This window comes from Tinamus guttatus, unplaced genomic scaffold (assembly GCF_059628265.1).
Source record: "Tinamus guttatus ecotype Peru unplaced genomic scaffold, ASM5962826v1 Tinamus_guttatus_pri_ptg000472l, whole genome shotgun sequence".
Taxonomy (NCBI): Eukaryota; Metazoa; Chordata; class Aves; order Tinamiformes; family Tinamidae; genus Tinamus; species Tinamus guttatus.
This window is the reverse complement of record NW_028289006.1, coordinates 3,549,163-3,567,582: the sequence shown is the minus strand read 5'-3', so window position 1 is coordinate 3,567,582 and position 18,420 is coordinate 3,549,163. Positions and strand designations below refer to the sequence as shown.

Below are 18,420 nucleotides of genomic sequence, written 5' to 3'. Positions count from 1 at the left end.
TGCAGGTAATCACAGCAGTACATGGTGCTGCACACACAAAAGCAGCTAAACTACTTTCATCAAAATCGCACTGAAAGAGTGAAAGGGTTTCTGAGAAGTGAAATTTTCCCCATTTAATATCTACAGTCTATAACATACCCAATAAGCTTGTTTTTATTCATAATTAAATAACAACCCTCCAAACCAAATACAATGTATGATAAAATAGGCCTCTGAGAAAATGAAATTGGAAATGGCAGAGAAACAGCATGCTCTTTCAGAATGCTTTGCAGGTTGTTGTTTTTGTTAAGAATATGTGTTCTGAAGGTGTCGTTTAAGCCTGATGGCTGGCAACGGCCACCTGGTTCTTCTGTCACGCACTTCTCCATACAGCAATTGGGACTGTCATTTGTTCCTGTTGTGCTGGAAGCAAAGATGTTTAGATGTAAAGATGAGCTGTAAGTAAGAGACCATAAGGAAACCAGTAGCCTGATGAAATATTCTGGAAGGTTTTCCATTTCTGTTAGATACAGAATTTTCAAGTTAATGTGTGAGTTGGAGGAGACATAAAAAGGAAGGCTAGACCCTCCCAAAGAAAGGGGGAAAAAAAAGGAATTAATGGTTGAACACATGTTCTTGATAACTTTGCAACCATCTAAAAGAAAATGTAGGGGAGATTGTGAAGAACTTTAATTTTGCTGTCTTATTCATATATATATATAAATGTTGTATTTTTATTCTTTGTGAGGTCCCACTTTCAGACTAATGCAGCTACCCGAAAACTAGTCCTGAAGAGGAAATGCCAAGTTCAATATATGTCTCATAAATACTGACTTTAAAACTGCACAGTTCCTTCCAGAAGACCTCTACAAAAGGTTCAGCATTATATTGTAGAGGCTTACAATATGACTAATGGAAGCTTGTGTCCTTTTAAGAAGCACAGTGAAATCCCTAAAACTTAGACTGCTAGGGAACTTTTAGTCTTCATTTTATGTAATTAAAAATTCTACCTGATATATATAACAAATAAAGACAAGAATTTGACTATGAGAAGTTTCAAGTCCAGGCATTTACCTATAACTTTATCAGAGAAACAGGTTTTGAAACAAAAATATTGTTTCTTGATCTATTTTAATTGCCAAAACCAAAATACTACAAATAAAAGAGTGGATGCTTTTACCAGCAATACAAGTTTGTTTGTCTGAAGCTGGCTATAAATTTACCTGCAAAACCTTCCCAAACTTATTGAAAAAGAGTACACTGTTCTCATTATCTGCTGTGATTATGGAGTACCTGAGATCCTGCTCTGAATTCTATCACTCTCCTCCAAAAGGACCAGTAGAGAGACCTCTCTCTCCAACAGAGAGAGAAAGAAATAAAACGCAATCTTAACCAATTACACCACCTAATGACCAGAGGAGTTTTGCCAGTTTTGATCTCACAGAGTTTAGAGAAAAGACTACTATTCTTGTGCTAAAGGACAGTATAATCTGTTAAAATGCAAACTATCAGATTCCAAATGCTTCTTTCATCCTTATGGAAGGGGCAAGAGAAGCATATGTTAATACAGACACTTCAGAGACTGTTCCTCACTGTGTCACCCTGGGAAGAAGGGAGTATGCTATATCTGTTAACTCAAAGAACAGATTACAATTCCATGAGGATCAATACTGCGAATCCAAAAAGCTTTGCTTATTTAACAGCATTCTTTTTTACAGTTATCTGGTTTTAATCCAGTCTTATTTCATCTAAAGAGTACTATGTGCACAAAAAAGTCATAGGATAGGAGCGGTCACACAGCAATGGAATTAACAGCAGTGGGTGAACATAAAGCCTCAAAGACAGCAAGTGCTGGAAAGGTGAAATGTTTGGAACTGGAGCTCTCTCCGTTTCGGTGTAGTCTCTAGGCCGCAGCCATGCAGAAGGGAAAGTGTTAATGCAGGCAGAAAGACACAGCTGCCTCTCCTCAGAGGGAAGGTGCCAGGAATCCCGGCCATGGAAGGAGCACAGCCTGGCTCAGCTGGAGTCGCTGCCGAACTGCGAGGAGCAGGAAAAGCCCTGGCTCTAGAGAACAGCTTGCTTTAACCTCAGCTCCTCTAGATGCTAATTTCTTAGTCAGGAAGAGCATCAAGATTTCTGCTTTATTCATAAATCTGGGTTTCTAGAGTAATGCTTTGCCTCCTAGTGGTTATATTAGCCTTAGAGAACTTTTTACTTGTAAGGAAAGGGAAAAAAATGTTTTAATGAGCTCCTTAAGCTCCTTTCCCTTTTCATTTAAGAGTCTACGTCAGTCAGGCTATAGGAGCGGATTGGCCAAGACTTCCTCCCAAGGGCAAATTTCACCAAAGAGACTGAACGGCTTTTAAATTCAAAAAGCCAAATCTGATTAGAATCTGAAAACTTGCCTTTTGAAATAGAAGAGTCCTACAGTAACTAGATTAGAGGAATAGAACAGGTTTATAAACCACTCCTCTGAGGCCTCTGCTTCTCACAACATCTGCCTGAGACTCCTGCATTTCCATTGCTTCCTACCTCAGCCCATGAACTCTCTGGAAGCTCCTGCTGAAATGCTTCACTTGATCTCCAGAGAAGAAGCAATTCCCAGCCCACCCAAGGAGATTACAGTCCCCGTAACCCACTTTCTTCTTCTCTTTCTCTTCTCTTTACAGCAGTATCATATACAGAACCATCTGATAAGTGTTACCTCTGATCTGCGAATGAGACAGATTGAACTAGGGCTGGGCTAACTTTAGTATTCTAAATTTCAGAGAAGAGTTGAACTGAATGACTCATATTCAGCTTAAACCCAGAAAAAAAAACCTAAAATCAGGAAATACTTAAGAGACAAACACACAAGTGAACATCTGTGCTTGTGTTCACGGCAGACAAACATATAGTGATGTGATTCTGAGACAGGTAATCTAAACTTCAAGCCCCAAGAAGAAATATCTTAGCCTTATAAAAAGACATGGGAAAAAAAAAACTCAGAAAAGAAGGGGTTTGAGATAACAGTTGAGATAACAATGAGGCAGCAAGAAATCGTAGCCTGAAAACATGTCCCAAGCTTCCAATAAACTAGGCATTTGCAGTGAAGGGAATGGAAGATCTGCTCATCTACAGAATGAGTGGGAGCAAAAGGGAAAGCAAGAATAAACCAAATGAGGCCTATACTAATTATACTGCTGCTATTTAAGCAGAGAGGGAAAGGAGTCCTGGTTCTGCTTCCCATTCAAGCAGCTGTGTATGCATTTTCCATTTATGAATAACTGGATAACATGTAGAGACAATGTTAGATTCTTTAGCAGCTCCAACAGAAGAGAGAGGAAATAGCTTGCCATTAAATCTCTCTCCACATTGTCTATGCTTGTTGTGCCTTTCTCGTGCTCTTGTCATTTCTAGTTTGTTTATCTACTACCTCCTTCTTTCCATAATAACAAGAATTCTGTTTCCAGAAATAGTAAAAGAGTAAGATTCTAATAGGGAGGATAGTAGGCTATGGAGGAAGAGTTGCAATATGGCATAACATGCACCTGCGTCATGTTCACATGTGCTAAAACACAGCTGGTCCGTTTAATTTTAGGCCTACAAGCCTTGGCAGCATCCCTTTTATCTTCGGTGCCTAATTATAAAGCTCTAAGTGCCAATAATGTTAACTGTTTGTGCCCTGAATGCTGTCATTCCACTACATCCAAGAAACGTATTCTGTTTCTCTACTCTTCAAGTATGGCTGTTTCTTCATTATCACATAATGAATATAATTGTATTAAATATTTTAAACTCAATCTCAATACCACTCAGACCTGAACAAAACAAAGAAGATGATGAGAAATAAAGGGAAGACAAAGAATTAGAACTTGAACTGCTGTTTTTAATAATCCTGTCTAGACTTAACAGACAGTAAAAAAACGTTGATGATGTAGTTTACTCAGCCTTTTTCAGATGCCTCTTCAAAGAGATCTCAACCCTTTTTTTTCTTTTCTTCTAGCAGAGAATGGCTCAACTTCTCCAAAGAGCTGGCAGACTCTTCAAGCACACACAAAAATGTTATTGTAGGAACTTCAGTTGTTTTCTCGGGATGATGGAAAATGATGTCAAGATCACTGAAACACCAGGATCCCTTCCTAAATCTCACTGGCAAAAAAAAATCCATTTATTTTTAACCTATAATCTGTCAGAAGTAGTTTTGTAAATATTCTTAAATAAAAGCAGAACATGAAGAGAAACTTCAGTCCAAGGTTCTCAAGTTGTCCAAGTCTTGCAGGATACCCATTACATTACTGAAGATAATAGAGACTTCCATTATCTCCATTGATGATAACAGAGCTCTCCTTTTTTCACCCAAGACTGACAGCCCTGTAAGTTTTAGAATTAGCCGGACAGCTTTGATTTTACTCTTCCATGAACTGACTCCAAAGAAGTAAATAAGTTTCTTATTTCAAGTAACTTCTTTTCCTTCAAAGAAGTTCCTCATAAATATCCTCAAAACCAACTCATTATTCTCCCTCAGACCTCTCCCTACAACTCTCTTACCCCTCTACTTACAGGAGACAGTATGACTTATCATAAAAAGCAGTAATACTGGTCACATTATTTCCTTGTTTGTTGCTACCAATCTGTTTATATGCATCTTTCAGCTTTTGTTTCATATTTAGAAAGCCAAAGGTATGGGGCTGGGCAAAATACTTTGCTCCTTTGTTTTGTATTAGTAGTACATGCCGTACCGTGATACTTTGGGACCTAGTTAAGGTTAATAAGTGAGGGGGAGATGGTAATATTTAATAAGAGTGCTAGGCAACAAAATCTTACAGTGGCAGCAAGGTGAAAGAATCAACTCAATTCCATTGTGTCTGCAGAAAAAAATAGGAAGAAATTCTTGCAAAACCTGGCAAATGATTGACTGACACCATTCATTTCATTTTGTTCTCCTGGAAATCTGCATGAACAACGCGATCTGCAAGCCTTTTTAGAGAGGAAGTGGAGACAGGAGCATTAACAGGGTGTATTTGCATGCCATTAAATATTTCTCAGCCACTGTCCCTTCTCCTCCTGGAAATCATTACCCAGTGAAGTAGAACTCAACTAGAGTACATTTGAGTTTCCCCAAATCCCAATGGTTTGCTGATCTTTCAGCTACAACCAGATAAATGCTTATGCTTCACAGGGGAATACACTAATCTGGCTTTTAAACGAAGGGTGTCATCTGTAATGTTAGTAGTGAATTCTGCCACTCATGCTTTTATTTCTTAATTTTAGCTCACAATTGAATCTTTGACAGCTAAAGCTTCAGTGAACTCTTTGCTGACGTAGAAGCATCTGAAATGGGTTCCACATAGAAGTTCTGAAGGAGCTTCTCATGTTTGCTCAAGGCTCAAAGTGGCATCTTGGTAAATATTTTTCATCCTTACAGATCATTTCTGACTATAATGTAAATAATAACACAAAAATAATCAACTGCCTATCGCAGGCACAATTTTCTCACTCTAATATGGGCTGAAGCTACTGAGCAACCTTCTTTATGCTTTGATACTTTAATCACACTGTGATTAAAAAGACTGCATGTCAAAGCCCCCCAAAGCCTTGATATTGTGTGTGTGGTTAAAAATAAGGGCAGATACTGACCCATGAAAGTAACACTTAAAAGGTTGAAAAGAAACTTTGTTGATCAATGGGGTTGAGACTACAGAGATATCAATGCAGGTGGAAATGCAGCAATGATATCTTCAATGAACTCCATAAATCACAGCTAAGGAAAGACTAACATGAAAATCACAAAATAACAAATTGCATACAAGAGAAGGAGTGATGTATAACGATGAATTATGGACTAGCTCATGTTTCTCCACTTTACCACCATCTTCTAGAGTATAAAATTGAAGTAAATTACGGAGTTTCACCAGTCTTGCACCATGAAACTAGTATGAGAAATGAAACACTAACATATGTATTGACTACAATTATTGCCTATTTTTTGAAATTTAAGGAAAATGAGAAAAATACAATGAAGTATATTTGATTTTTTTTCATCATCTTGCACTCACAGTTATTTATGAACTGATGAAATATTCCAATTGCACTTTACCATCATAACTGAATGGAACTGCAATAGATATTGCAACCTGTTATTTTATAATGAACAAAGTACAAAGAGCAGTTATAAGTAACACACCATATTAATGTCTATTGTCAGAAAAATAAAGGGGTTACCTCTGAAATGCAGACTCGACCAGTCAATTTTGTCTATCTAGGAGAATTAGGCCCTTTTGGTCAACACACTTCCATTTTGAATAATGAACATTATAAGAGTAGAAACTACAATATATGGTAGTATTAACTACTGTATATATTTTCTGCAATACTATTTCGATTTGTCTCTAATAAATGTAAGATTGAATATAACTTACCTTGAAGCAGAGCAGCAATTTGGAGTGACTGCTGAGATGGATGTTCTTTAAGAATATCTAGAACTGTTCTACCCAAACTGTCCTTTATGTTGGTATCAATTCCTGAAACAGAAAATGATCTGTGGTGAAATCTTTAACCACAAATCTTTTTGATTATTAATGTGGTATACCAGACTTCCTTATCCGGTAATTTGAATGCAAGCAGTTATACAGTTGTGCTATAGTTGAAATCCAATATCCATTTCTATTCAACACTTGGGCTGCCTAAAATTCATACCTTGACATGGATTATTTATATGTTAGCATAACTCAAGAAAATATAAAATAACCTTCCTGAACAAGATTTTCTATTATTTTAACAGACGGTTCCTAAGAAAGATTCTATCTAAAATGAATGTTTTGTGAACTCTGGAATTTATCTAATCTGAATGTTTCTTTTACATGCCTAGATTCTAATTCATCCCAAACATGAATTTGGGATTTATCACATCCAGTTTGCAGTACCAGTATGTGCGTTGGAAGCAATACTGAAAAGCTTACTATGTTTTTTTGTATTTCATGGTGACATGTTCCAAATTCATTCTTCAGAGAGACCAAAATACCCATATGTAATGAAAGGGCTATGTGAACTGCTAGGGGGCTTCCACACAGACTTTTTAGGCTGTTACATTCAAACTGTGAATGTAAATATACATATGCAATTGGAAGTCTTATCCTGGGTAGGTCTCAAAGAACACGTGCTGCACATGATCCTGCTCAATTCTCTACTCTTACATAGCAGGGGCTGCTTTGGGAAGTTGGCCTTATAGAATTAGAATGAAGGGCATGAATGATCCTAATAAACAAAACTGAGATTTTCCTGAGGAAACTGAATAGAGGAAGTTAGGGAAGCAGGACTTAAGACACTCTGGAAGTATGGAAGCATTTCTCTGCTCACCAGAAATGGTTTGCAGTTCTCTAGATCACGCCTAGCATGATCAAGAGTTTCCTAGTATGTTTTGTGGGAAAAAGGTACTTGTTTTCTCACTGAAAATAAAGCCAAAAAACTGCCTGTGCCATGGCAGTACCATGGCAGCCTAATTTCAGAAGCCAGAGACACCAACTCGCATCTTTATTTCCTTTCCAATAGCTGTTCCTAACATGAGTCTTTTCTGAAGCAGTTAAGAGAAATAAGGATTGACAGATGAAGAGAGAGAGCACGTGGGGAATGTTGCAAAGAGTTTGGGGTTGAAGGTTTTCATGGTGAAGGCTTTGCTCTGCAGCCTAGCACAATTGTGGTCTGTCAGGGGCTACTAGTCTGTGAGAAGTCCTAGTCATCTGTGGTCTAAGCACTTCCTAGCTCTCTGTGATGTCCTCTGTTCCTTCTTCTTTTAGGCAGATTAGTATAAAAGGGCTCTGCCTTTCTGAGTGCATGTGAAGATCCCTTTCTGCTTCAACAGGAAAGCACCTTGGAACAACTTTCTTTTCCGAACATAGATCTCAGATCAGGTAGGCACTAGCTCAATCTGACTGGGGTGAGGAGCTGTGAGTGGGACATTCTTTTGCACTGCACCAACCCACAGGTAATGATAATGAAGATCAGTGAGAAGTCCCACTAAAACAGAAGCATATCTCAAAGAGGTTATTTCTGGATATCTTCATTGATTTTTCTCCTTTATCTAAAACATTTTTTTAAAATGAGTAATTTACTTGCAAAATATATGCAACTCTCATTTGCAGATAGATTCTGTATCCCTGTTCTTTTCCCTGTTTAAAAAAATACAACTCTCAGAGATCTGGTGCCTTCCTCTGACTTCACAGTCACTCTAAATTTGTCCAGGAAATGAAGGAGAAAGCAAGATGGTATGATTGTTAGGAATAGATGAAGGATGTAAATGTGAAGATAAGCCCTCTTGAACAAAGAAGTAAACTTCTGCCTCAGTTTTGCCATTCCTTCTGCCTTAAGAAATTAAATCCCACAAATCTTGCTTAATAAAAGGCCCAGTAATTTTGAAATTCTCTTTAATATATGGGAGAATTGCTAAAAATTACTAATGTCTTTTTTTGCTATGCTGAACCCAAATATTCTTGGCTGTCTTTCAGTGTGAATAACAAAATTTTATGCAGCCATTTTTTCTTCAAATTTGTATTGAGCTTGCCATACACTGAGTCATATATGGAATTTCTCAGTCATAAATGAAAATGTTCTTTTTGCTCTCTTTGTGTATGGTAATTTCCTATTCTAGAGGAACACTATTTTAAGCAGTGGTACATGTGATTAGATTTGCAAAAGCTTAAAAAGATAATAGTAATTTATATGACCAAAATTTGAGAAGGCAATCATCAGATCAGCAATAGTAGGAATATTTGTTCGGTGTTTCCTGGAAGTTAGATTTACCTGTTTCAAGCAAAATGCGTACTACCTCCACCTTCCCAAATAGGGCTGCTTCATGCAGTGCACTTCCTTTTTCTGTCTAGGAAACAAAAAAGTTGTGACATTTAAAATGCAAATGTAAAATGCCGAATAATACTTTTGAAAATAATACATTTAGAAAAGGAGCACTTTTTTCACTATATTTTGGCGACATTAGAAACACTGAATGGGCAACAACCAAATACCACCCAAAAATAATTCCTTTATCTAGGATAGCAACATAAATGCTGTCAGTCCTACCATAAATATTAATAACTCTAGAAGAAAATATGGCAGGGTAGGGTGTAATACAGCTCCTGATTAAGGTACCTGCACTTGAGTAAGATTTCCAGCCTCCTAAGAGTCAGCAAAGATTGAATCAAATACAGTCAGTGAAACAACAGAGTTGTTCAGCACATACAGCAATGTAGATATCTCCACAGAGATATCTACATTTAGATGTTTCAAACTAAAATCGGATCATGCCCTTGGGGTTCAATTCAGTTGCACAGTGAGAGACGCCCTGGGCTATCCCACCTGGCCTCCAGCTGATGTTCCAGTTGATGTTCCATTTCATCTGCATTATATCTGCCCCATGTAGATGCCCTAAGGCATCTCCAGCAGCATTACATGTCTATGTTTAGATCATTTCAATCCTGGCTTAGATATCTGTGAACCTGATTTTGCATAGACGGCTGCAAAGATGGGTGCCAGATGTGCCTTCACTGAAGCTTTATAGATCTTCGTGTATAAACACTAAGAAGGGACCTTTTTATTGGCAAAAATGAGATATAGTTTAGTGACAAGACCTATCTAAAGTTCATTGCTGTGGAGTGGCCTGAAGAGGATTAGTGCTCTAGCATGCCGTATCAACAACTTTGAGGAGAAGGAAGAGGATCATTGGACATCTCAGCCAATAGTGGAAAAAGTCCTGATAGCAGAATTGTCAGAACTGGCAGCAAACCCTTATACTGATATTGCTATTCCATGGACAGTCCTTTCTTGACAACTCCAAGCTATCAGACAATCTCGAAAAATGCCATATCCCAGAAAGGAGGTTTACATTTGAAAGACAATATATATGGATAAAGTCAATCTATGGATCAACCTGTTCACTATATAGGTTATTGTCTAACTAAGGAAATATTACTAGAAAAATGAAAGAAAATCAGTCTGGAAATACTGAACAATCAATTTGAAAGCTTAGTAAAATGGAGACATGCAATTCTGCATGAGATGTCATAAAGATAAATGCTACCATAAATCTTAAAAGTTAAGTAGGATTTTAGGGTAATAGTGAATATCTAATGATTGAATCGGTTCTTCTTGATCCCCCAAAACGTGTCCAGAAGACAAAAATTTCCTTGCTATCAGAAAATGCTCAGGATGAACAGGTTGAATAGATATTGGAAGGACTGACAAGAGTAGATGCATATCCCCTTTTAAACATCCATGCGGACTATTACTTAGACAGAAATCACAGGAGGGTGAAGTACAGCATGCTACATAAATTTGGAGTATTAAAAATGTAGTTGCAAACTATGCAAAAATGTAGTTTCTATAGTCTATGTCATTTTAAAATGTGCTAGAATTTTTAACTGTAAATACTTTAATGTATAATGTACAGCTGTGCTAATTTTTTTTCTGTTGTCTTTATTACAGTAATCGAATTTAGGATTTATAGACAGTATTCTCAGTTTTACTACCCACTGCTTGGGATCATATTTTTCTGGCAAAGTAAACACTGCTATTGCATCTAGAAATTCTCCCACAATGACATTTAATGCAAAAAATGCCGAAGTTTTCTCATGAACACAGTGAGATAGTCTGCTCACAGCTAAATACAACCACAGTGTCACACAAAAAAGCAAGGGGAGAAGATCATTGTCAATAAGAACAGCAGGCTACACAAATCAACTAAGTGTATGATTTGCAGGCTCATGTACAATATTAAGGGTTCTACTAATTAGAGATTTTTTTGTTATTATGTAAATATGAAAAAACCTGTGATGAGGTCACCTGTCTCATCCTTATTAATAGGCAGCTAACCATAGGTTTAGTTTCAAAGATGATCTGAAGGACAGGATGGTAACTTTGGAGATTCATTTATAGAATCTCCTCCACACATTGTGACAGCCAGAAGGAAGCGGCATAGCTCTTACCACAGAAACTATGGTGGCCAGCAATGGTATTTGTCATCATAGTGGAACAGACCAGGAAAGCAAATGGAGTTGGATAGGCAGAAGGAGCTAAACTGTGCCGAGTTTTATAATTGCAAAATTACTGCTCATATGACCCACACCAAACTGTGCAATATCTTATTTTATACTAAGGGCCCACTCACCAAAACCTGTGTTTTTCCATATGTTTCAATTAAAATGAACACTTCAAAGCATAAAGAGATGAAGCAGATTTGTATTGCCTGCTTCTAAATAATTTCAGATTGAAGAATATTGGATAGACCTGGGAAATGAATAAAATGTGTGATTAATTCAATCAAAAATTAGATGCTATGTCTATTACTAGTCCAAATATTTGCTATGTTTAAAATGTTTAGAGAGTACAGAAGAGAAAATAACACATCTGAAGTAAACTTTGCATATAAACAAATAAATATTTACAATTACAGAGAATGATAGCAGATAGGCTGCTCCTATAAATTGTCCTTCTACATTCTGAGAGTTCTATATTGCTGATAAACTGAGTTTATTTAATGTGTATGAATGTGTGCTATTTAATTTACCGCATGGGATTGTATTTTGTATCTTGTTCTTTCCCAATCAGTGATGCAGATCAATTTAATGAATATTAAAACAGCTGAGTTCATTTTTAAGTAACAGGCTGCTATTGTATGCTCTGTTCAGTTTAATGAGCTGACAGCAATCATCCACAAATAAAATTTGAGAGGTTATAGAAGTGTAGCATGTTAACAATATGTACAGAGCCAGCTTGGCAGCAGGTTAAGATGCAGAATGAAAGGAACATATTGATGGAGAAAATGGATATCACTGAAGAAATAAATTTTATTTCCTTATGGCAAGTAGGGCAAACTGAAAAATATGACCTAGTACAAAATATATAACCCCTGCCTAAAACTGAGAAAAAGTAAGAATATGAATGACTTATAACAATTCAGAAGGACAAAAAGGAAAAACAGTCCTAGGATTTTAGTGTGGAAGGCAAACACCACAATTACTAAGAAAATCACTCACATCTTTTCAACATACATTGGAAGCATCTGTTATTTGTTGCTTTAGAATGAAACTTCTCTAACTTACTGAACATGCAATAACAGTAAAAAACAGTTTCTGAAACAGAAAGCGGTTTGCATTAACCTTTGCAAGCATCTCACTGGCTACCAAAAAAAACATTGAAACCTAATTCTTGTAGCTGTAGATGAAAGCACAATAGTAGGCAGATACAAAAGTGGGCAAAGCACATTAAAAAAGTGTTTCAGTTTGGAATAGCTTGAAGCAATTAACAAGGCTAACTTAGAATATACAGACCTAATAGAAGTAACAAGATAATTTTTAACAAAACTTCATTTTGAAGGCATTAAAGGGATTCAATATCCATTTTTAATCTTGCAATGCATTGTTCATATTTTCCCTGTTTTTCTTTTTTATTTTTTTAATCTGTCCTTTCTCACTTTGCATTCTTTTGCAGTAGTAAAGTGCAAGAAATACAGGAGTAATTATTACATATGAAAAGGAATTAGTATTTGATTAAAATACACCTAAAGCTTAGGATAGTTGGAAATCTTAGTCAAGGTTTAGGCAAAGGTCACCAGATTTATTACAATACCTATTGATAGAGATTGCCTGGATGTGACTCTACAATAAACATGACTATGTTTTTCTTGTATTTTTGAAAATGCATATTATACATATTATGCAGAAACCACCTTAATTTAAAGAATATTATTTATGCTCAGGCAGCAAGAAAGCTGCTTTAAATCTGAAATACATTTTAACCTAAAATTCAGTGCCAGGAATCAAACGAAGAGAAATTAGAAGTAGGAGAGAAGACTACACACATAACAGAATTAGTTCATTCTTCCCTTTTAACTAAAGGTTTGGATAATTTATTTGACAAAGAAGTAAATAAAAAATTTACTGCTAATGTAACTTGTCTCTGTTACCATATAGATCTATGCTATGTCTCTTATCTAAAGTTAACCTTGCCTACGCCATGGTAACTTATTGTGCCCAGCATCATATGCAGGAAATGGTTGGAATCAGTAGCTGAAAAAGTGCATTCCTATAGAATTTTTTTTTAGACTTATACAACAAGCATTAAAAAAGCAGAAAAAATAAAAAGTATTAGCAGCTATAACTCTACCTCTAGATAGGGATAATGCTGGGGAAATGAGATGTCAGTTAAACACTGTTTCAGATTTCCATGCCCACTTAAACAAGGGCCACAGTTTTAGCCAGTCAGCTTTGCTTCATTAAAGTCAACAGCATTATATACATAGGGATTTTTGATATCATTATCTGCATCTGTATGTCTCAAGGAAGCATTAAAATATATGCTTGACTTTAAAGTCCTGGATCTTTCCTGAAATATAATATCCACTGGATGAACCCATTACTTAAGATTGTGAAAAAATGTCTGGTTTAGACATTTGCAGCGTTTCTAGCAAAGTCATTGTAAATGTATTGTAAAAGAAAAATATAAGATGATTAATTTAAAAGATATTCTAATGAAAAAGGAAAGAAAGGAAGGGAAGAAGAAGGGAGAATTTCACACTAACTTGGCAGCTGACATCCATCCCAGCCTCCAGCAGCACCTGCACAACAGCTTTGTGGCCATTCCGCGCAGCGAGATGCAAAGGTGTGTGTTTCCTTGTATTGCAGTTCATCAGGTTTGGATACGCTTTGATGATCATTTTTACAACCCGCAGACGCCCATAAAGTGCTGCCAGATCCAGAGGTGTTTCTAGTTTGTTGTTCCTTATTGTAGGATCCGTTAGCTCTTCTAACAGGACAGCAACTACTTCGGAATGACCATACTGAGCTGCACAATGCAACGCTGTTTCGTTTTCGTTGTTCTGTTAAAACAAAACAAAATTTTGTGTTTAATCACACAGCAGAACTGCTCTGCTTCCAAATCGCCTTCCTGAGATTACTGCAGACCTAGGGTATGGAATTTAATATATATTTCAGAATGATTCCACTATTATTTTATTAATAATGCCGTAATATCGCAACTTTGTGGCCATCAAGCAGATCAGCTCCCTGTGTGTTAATATTGTTCTCAATCCATTTTTTACAACATATACCAAAAAAAGTTGTTGCCATTTATAATATGCCAAAGCCTGTAACCTCTTTCTTGATTAAACTGTTCCTGAAATCATAGTTCATGGTCCTTCACTTAGAAATACCAAACATTTAAATTCCTCTTGCCAGTACAGTTGTTTTTAGAACATAATGGTTTATTCATAGAACTGTAAAATGAAAATGTATCAAACATTAGGCTAGTTTCTTCTATCACTATAAAAGTATCAAGATAACCATCATATCTTAGGATCAAGCAAAATTAGATGGCAGATATTAGAAAAACCCTGTCTAGCACATAAGCAGGTAGCATTCCCAGAGCTCCAGGAAGATGCTAAGTGCATTATAAGGCAGACCAATATTTGTATGCTGGAGGTTGTAGGTGTTATTGCCTTAGGCAGAGAGGACGAAATAAATTCATCAAAAAATATGAACCATCACAATAGTATGTCTGCATCAATGATCTATCTGTCATGTTTTTCTACCTGTGATATGTTTTCTTTGCTCTAGTGACTTCTGGTGTGACTTATACAAGACAGTATTTTGTGCACTATCGTATACTCCAAATCATGGGCACATTTTATTAGAATTTATTTGTGTAGTTTTATGGGAGTTTCTTTACAAAAGCACAAATTTTCAATATTTCATGGACAGAGCTGCATAGAAATGAATAGTCAATTGCAGGATAATTCCATGTACAATTACCACAATTATGTATGAAAATCAGATAATTGCACATAAAATGGCCAATTATGGTAATTTGTGCTTACAGTTACTGTATTTGCATATGCAATGGAAGTAGTTCCACGAAGAAATTGGATGTATAACTATATCTACACTCAGAGAGGTAAATAGCAAAATGCACATTTAACAGATAATTATCAAACAGATAAATCTATCAACCAAATATATGCTTACATTTGAATTTTCTTCAAACATTTATGGATAATACAAAAAGCATCTTGAATCTCATTCCACTGCACTGTTATAAAAATAATCTGATTAAATTTTCTAAGAAAAAGGAAGTTTAACTTGCCTATAACCACCTTCTGAAAATACTCCAACATTTCAACTGGAGAAACGCATAGATAGAAACTAACCAGTTCAAATCCCTGTTGTAGTGAACTGAAATTTACTCCATCTAAATAAAAAATATCCAGATGAACTTTCTTGCAGGAGTATATTTACAGCATGGTGTGTATTAAGACACTGCTGAGCAAAAGTGCATCTATCATCTGAACAAAGTGTTATTATTTTCAAATGAATATTGTTGCACATTTTTGTATGGTTTATTTCTTTGCATTTGCCATAGTAAAACTACATTTCAAGTTTTGAATAACAAACTAATTTGAAATTAGCAAGAATTTGCTATTGCTAAGTAAAATAGAAGAATCCAACATAGACAAATACAATAATTAAATTACCTATGCATATGCAGCCAGAACAACCATTACATATTTTATCAGGGCTGAGCAGTATTTCCTAATTAAAACTCAATGATATAACATCCACCTCTCCTTAAAATATAAAGGAACAGACTACATTCATGAACAAAAGGCAGAATATTTTTTTTAATTTTCAAGAGAGAATTACATTAAATGCCCTCTAAAATTGTAATTTATATGCTTTGACAATCTAGCTGTGCCTACATACCATAACTTGTCTTGTAAACAAGTCTTTTTTTCCTGAGGAGAGAGGATAGAGTTCTTGAGTAGGTCTTACAAGAGTCTGCCATCTTCAAATCTAGGAAAGGAGGGAATGCCTAGCAGATGGATATAATAGATTCTTGCATTTCTCTAATTACATTCTCTTCCACGTCCTTTCAAAACTCAGACTTCTATTGCTGCAAAACTGAAGTATGCCTTAACAGAAATATATGTGGTCAATACTGCAGGCTGTACAGCACTATTTAGCTACTAAACCACATGCAACCAGAAATTCTCTATCATATCTGAAGGTCTATTCTGTAGTGGAGAGATTAGCAAATCTTTCCCTCTGCTCCAACTGTAATTGTATAAGGCTAAAAAATTATTCCAAGCTTACATTTAAAATTTTAGGAACTACAGAGTTCACTGCTATGAGTTGCTTAAAAGAAATTCTATGTGTTTTTCTTTGAGTGAATTTTCTCCCATTTTTTGTTGCCATTCTTTGAGTGATCGTTCCTGCTTGAAATTCTGTCTGACAAGGTCTTGTTCTTTTGCAAAAGAAGATTCTGTCCCTGTCTAAAGCTGATTTGCTAAAAGTCTAAGTATATTGATGTTTTTTAATACAGAAATGAGAATGGGTTTAATTGCAAACTCTAAAAGGAATTGCACTTGCATAAATAATGTTTCCTACACAAGATATTATTTCTAATGGTGACATCCAAACACAAAAGGCCATTTAGGCACAGAAAATCTTATTTTCAGCAGAATTAAATGAGATGCTGAATGTGGCTTCTAGGGCTGTCTACTACAGCACAAATGCTGACATTATGTAAAATCTGGCTTTGGGCAGAACCAGAAATGAACATAAAAAGTTAAACACACAGACAATTGCCAATAAAAGCACGTCAAGGGATCAGTCAAGCCCATTGTTTTAATAACTTAGGCAAACTATTTTGAGGAATAGAAGTAGTTCACATGTATTTGCAAGAGCAAAGTAATAAAAATGCAAATATTTTGCTTAAACTAGAAATATCAGTTGTAAGAGGTAAAATGCTCACGGATAACTTAATTGGATTTCTCCATCCCTGTAGCATTACTGCGTTTCTCCATGTTTCTCTTCTTTAGCAACAATAAATTCATACTGAAATTCTTTACGGTATACTTAGCTCTTTGGGTTTTTTTTTTCTTTGTGTATTTTACAGTGAGATTTCTTTAAAAAAAAGATAATTTTTGTAAAAGTTATTAGACTAAATTCTGTCACAAGCTAACTACTGTTAATCGATGAAATTACTGAATTTCTATTGAAATTTACCTTTACTTATATGCAAAAATGATTTGAAAGGTAAATCTGTAATTTTTGTCACTTTGAATGTATCATTTCTTCCACTTATTATTGAAATCAGAATGCTATTACATTCTTTTCTGACAATGCTATTCAAAATGGAAGAGTTGTATCAGAAATTCTGAAATTCATTCTCATGTTCTCTGATCTGAAGTAGAGAAAATGTTATCAAACGAAAATGATCGGTTTTGCAAACTACTTTGGAATTGGAACAGGCTGCCCAGAGAGGTTGTGGAGTCTCCTTCTCTGGAGATCTTCCAAACCCACCTGGATGCCACCCTGTGCCACATGCTCTGGGTGTCCCTGCTGGAGCAGGGGGTTGGACTAGATGGTCTCTAAGAGGTCCCTTCCAACCTCAACCATTCTGTGATTGGGTGATTCTGTGAATTAGTACTTCTGTCACTGAAGTCATTGAAGTGTATTAAGAGAAGCATATATTGCCTTGTTTCATTCTGATGATTCGGTAAAGTCAGTAAATATGTTAGGTGTTGGGTGTTTGCATATTATAAATGAATCCAGAACTCCTTTCCCTCACATTTCATAAGAAATGTCGAAAGCCATCAGGGAAATGAAAAAAAGGTGGATTCTTTTATGGTATTTATGATTTGATTCAAAGAAAAAAATATACAGTACATTAAATACATAAATGTAAGGAAAAATATGGGCTATTTGAGGAAAGAAAAAGTCACAAAACAAAGAGGAATAGCATTGAGAAATTTTGGGAGTGTTCACAAGTTTTCCTTTTTTTTTTTTTTTTGCTATTCATATTTCTTCAATATCTAGTAAAACTATATTTTGAACTTGATATTTATTTCTGGTGAACAGTATGTATTGAGTTATCTGTGATTCTTACTTACTGTGTATTAACTTTTACCTTTCTGTATATTAGGATCACTGATGTAATTTTATAATGGGAGTTGCCATAGTAAATGTTTGCACTACCTGGATCTTGTTACATAAACAAATAACGTAAGCAGCTTGAGTTTTAGAGCGTACACTTTCATTATATTTTGTACTTATTTACTGATAAAACTTGATCTCTTAACATGTACTTCGTCTTCATACGTTTTATCATTTATACATTTCTATCATCTTCATCAGTGGAGTTTGAACACATTTTGCAATTTCACCACATTTTGTAATTTTGAATATACATCCTGCATGTCAACTAAAACACCTCTATTAAACAATTATATAATTATTCTTACACTTTTGTCACACTGTAGCCATTTTCTGTATGTAGAGTTGCTTGTTTTCATTTTACCATCCACAAAAAGTAATTGTCATTTAACTGTTGGCCTATTTACTGTTTTTTCAATTTTATGTAATAGGAACAGTAGGGGGCATTCAGAGCTTAAGATGCTAGTTATTATCCGATGAT

General features: G+C 35.6%; 1 protein-coding gene across 9 annotated transcripts in view; it reads right to left on the bottom strand.

The window, feature by feature from the left end:
- Positions 1-18,420, bottom strand: part of ANKS1B (ankyrin repeat and sterile alpha motif domain containing 1B) — a 404,144-nt gene that overhangs the window by 336,063 nt on the left and 49,661 nt on the right. For all 9 annotated transcript variants that reach the window (XM_088532910.1, XM_088532909.1, XM_088532904.1 and 6 more), the window contains exons 4-6: positions 13,529-13,825; positions 8,758-8,833; positions 6,381-6,482 (exon numbers count right to left, since the gene is read on the bottom strand). In XM_088532910.1, the coding sequence (XP_088389036.1) occupies positions 6,381-6,482; positions 8,758-8,833; positions 13,529-13,825 (475 nt within the window). The remainder of the gene's footprint in view (positions 1-6,380; positions 6,483-8,757; positions 8,834-13,528; positions 13,826-18,420) is intronic.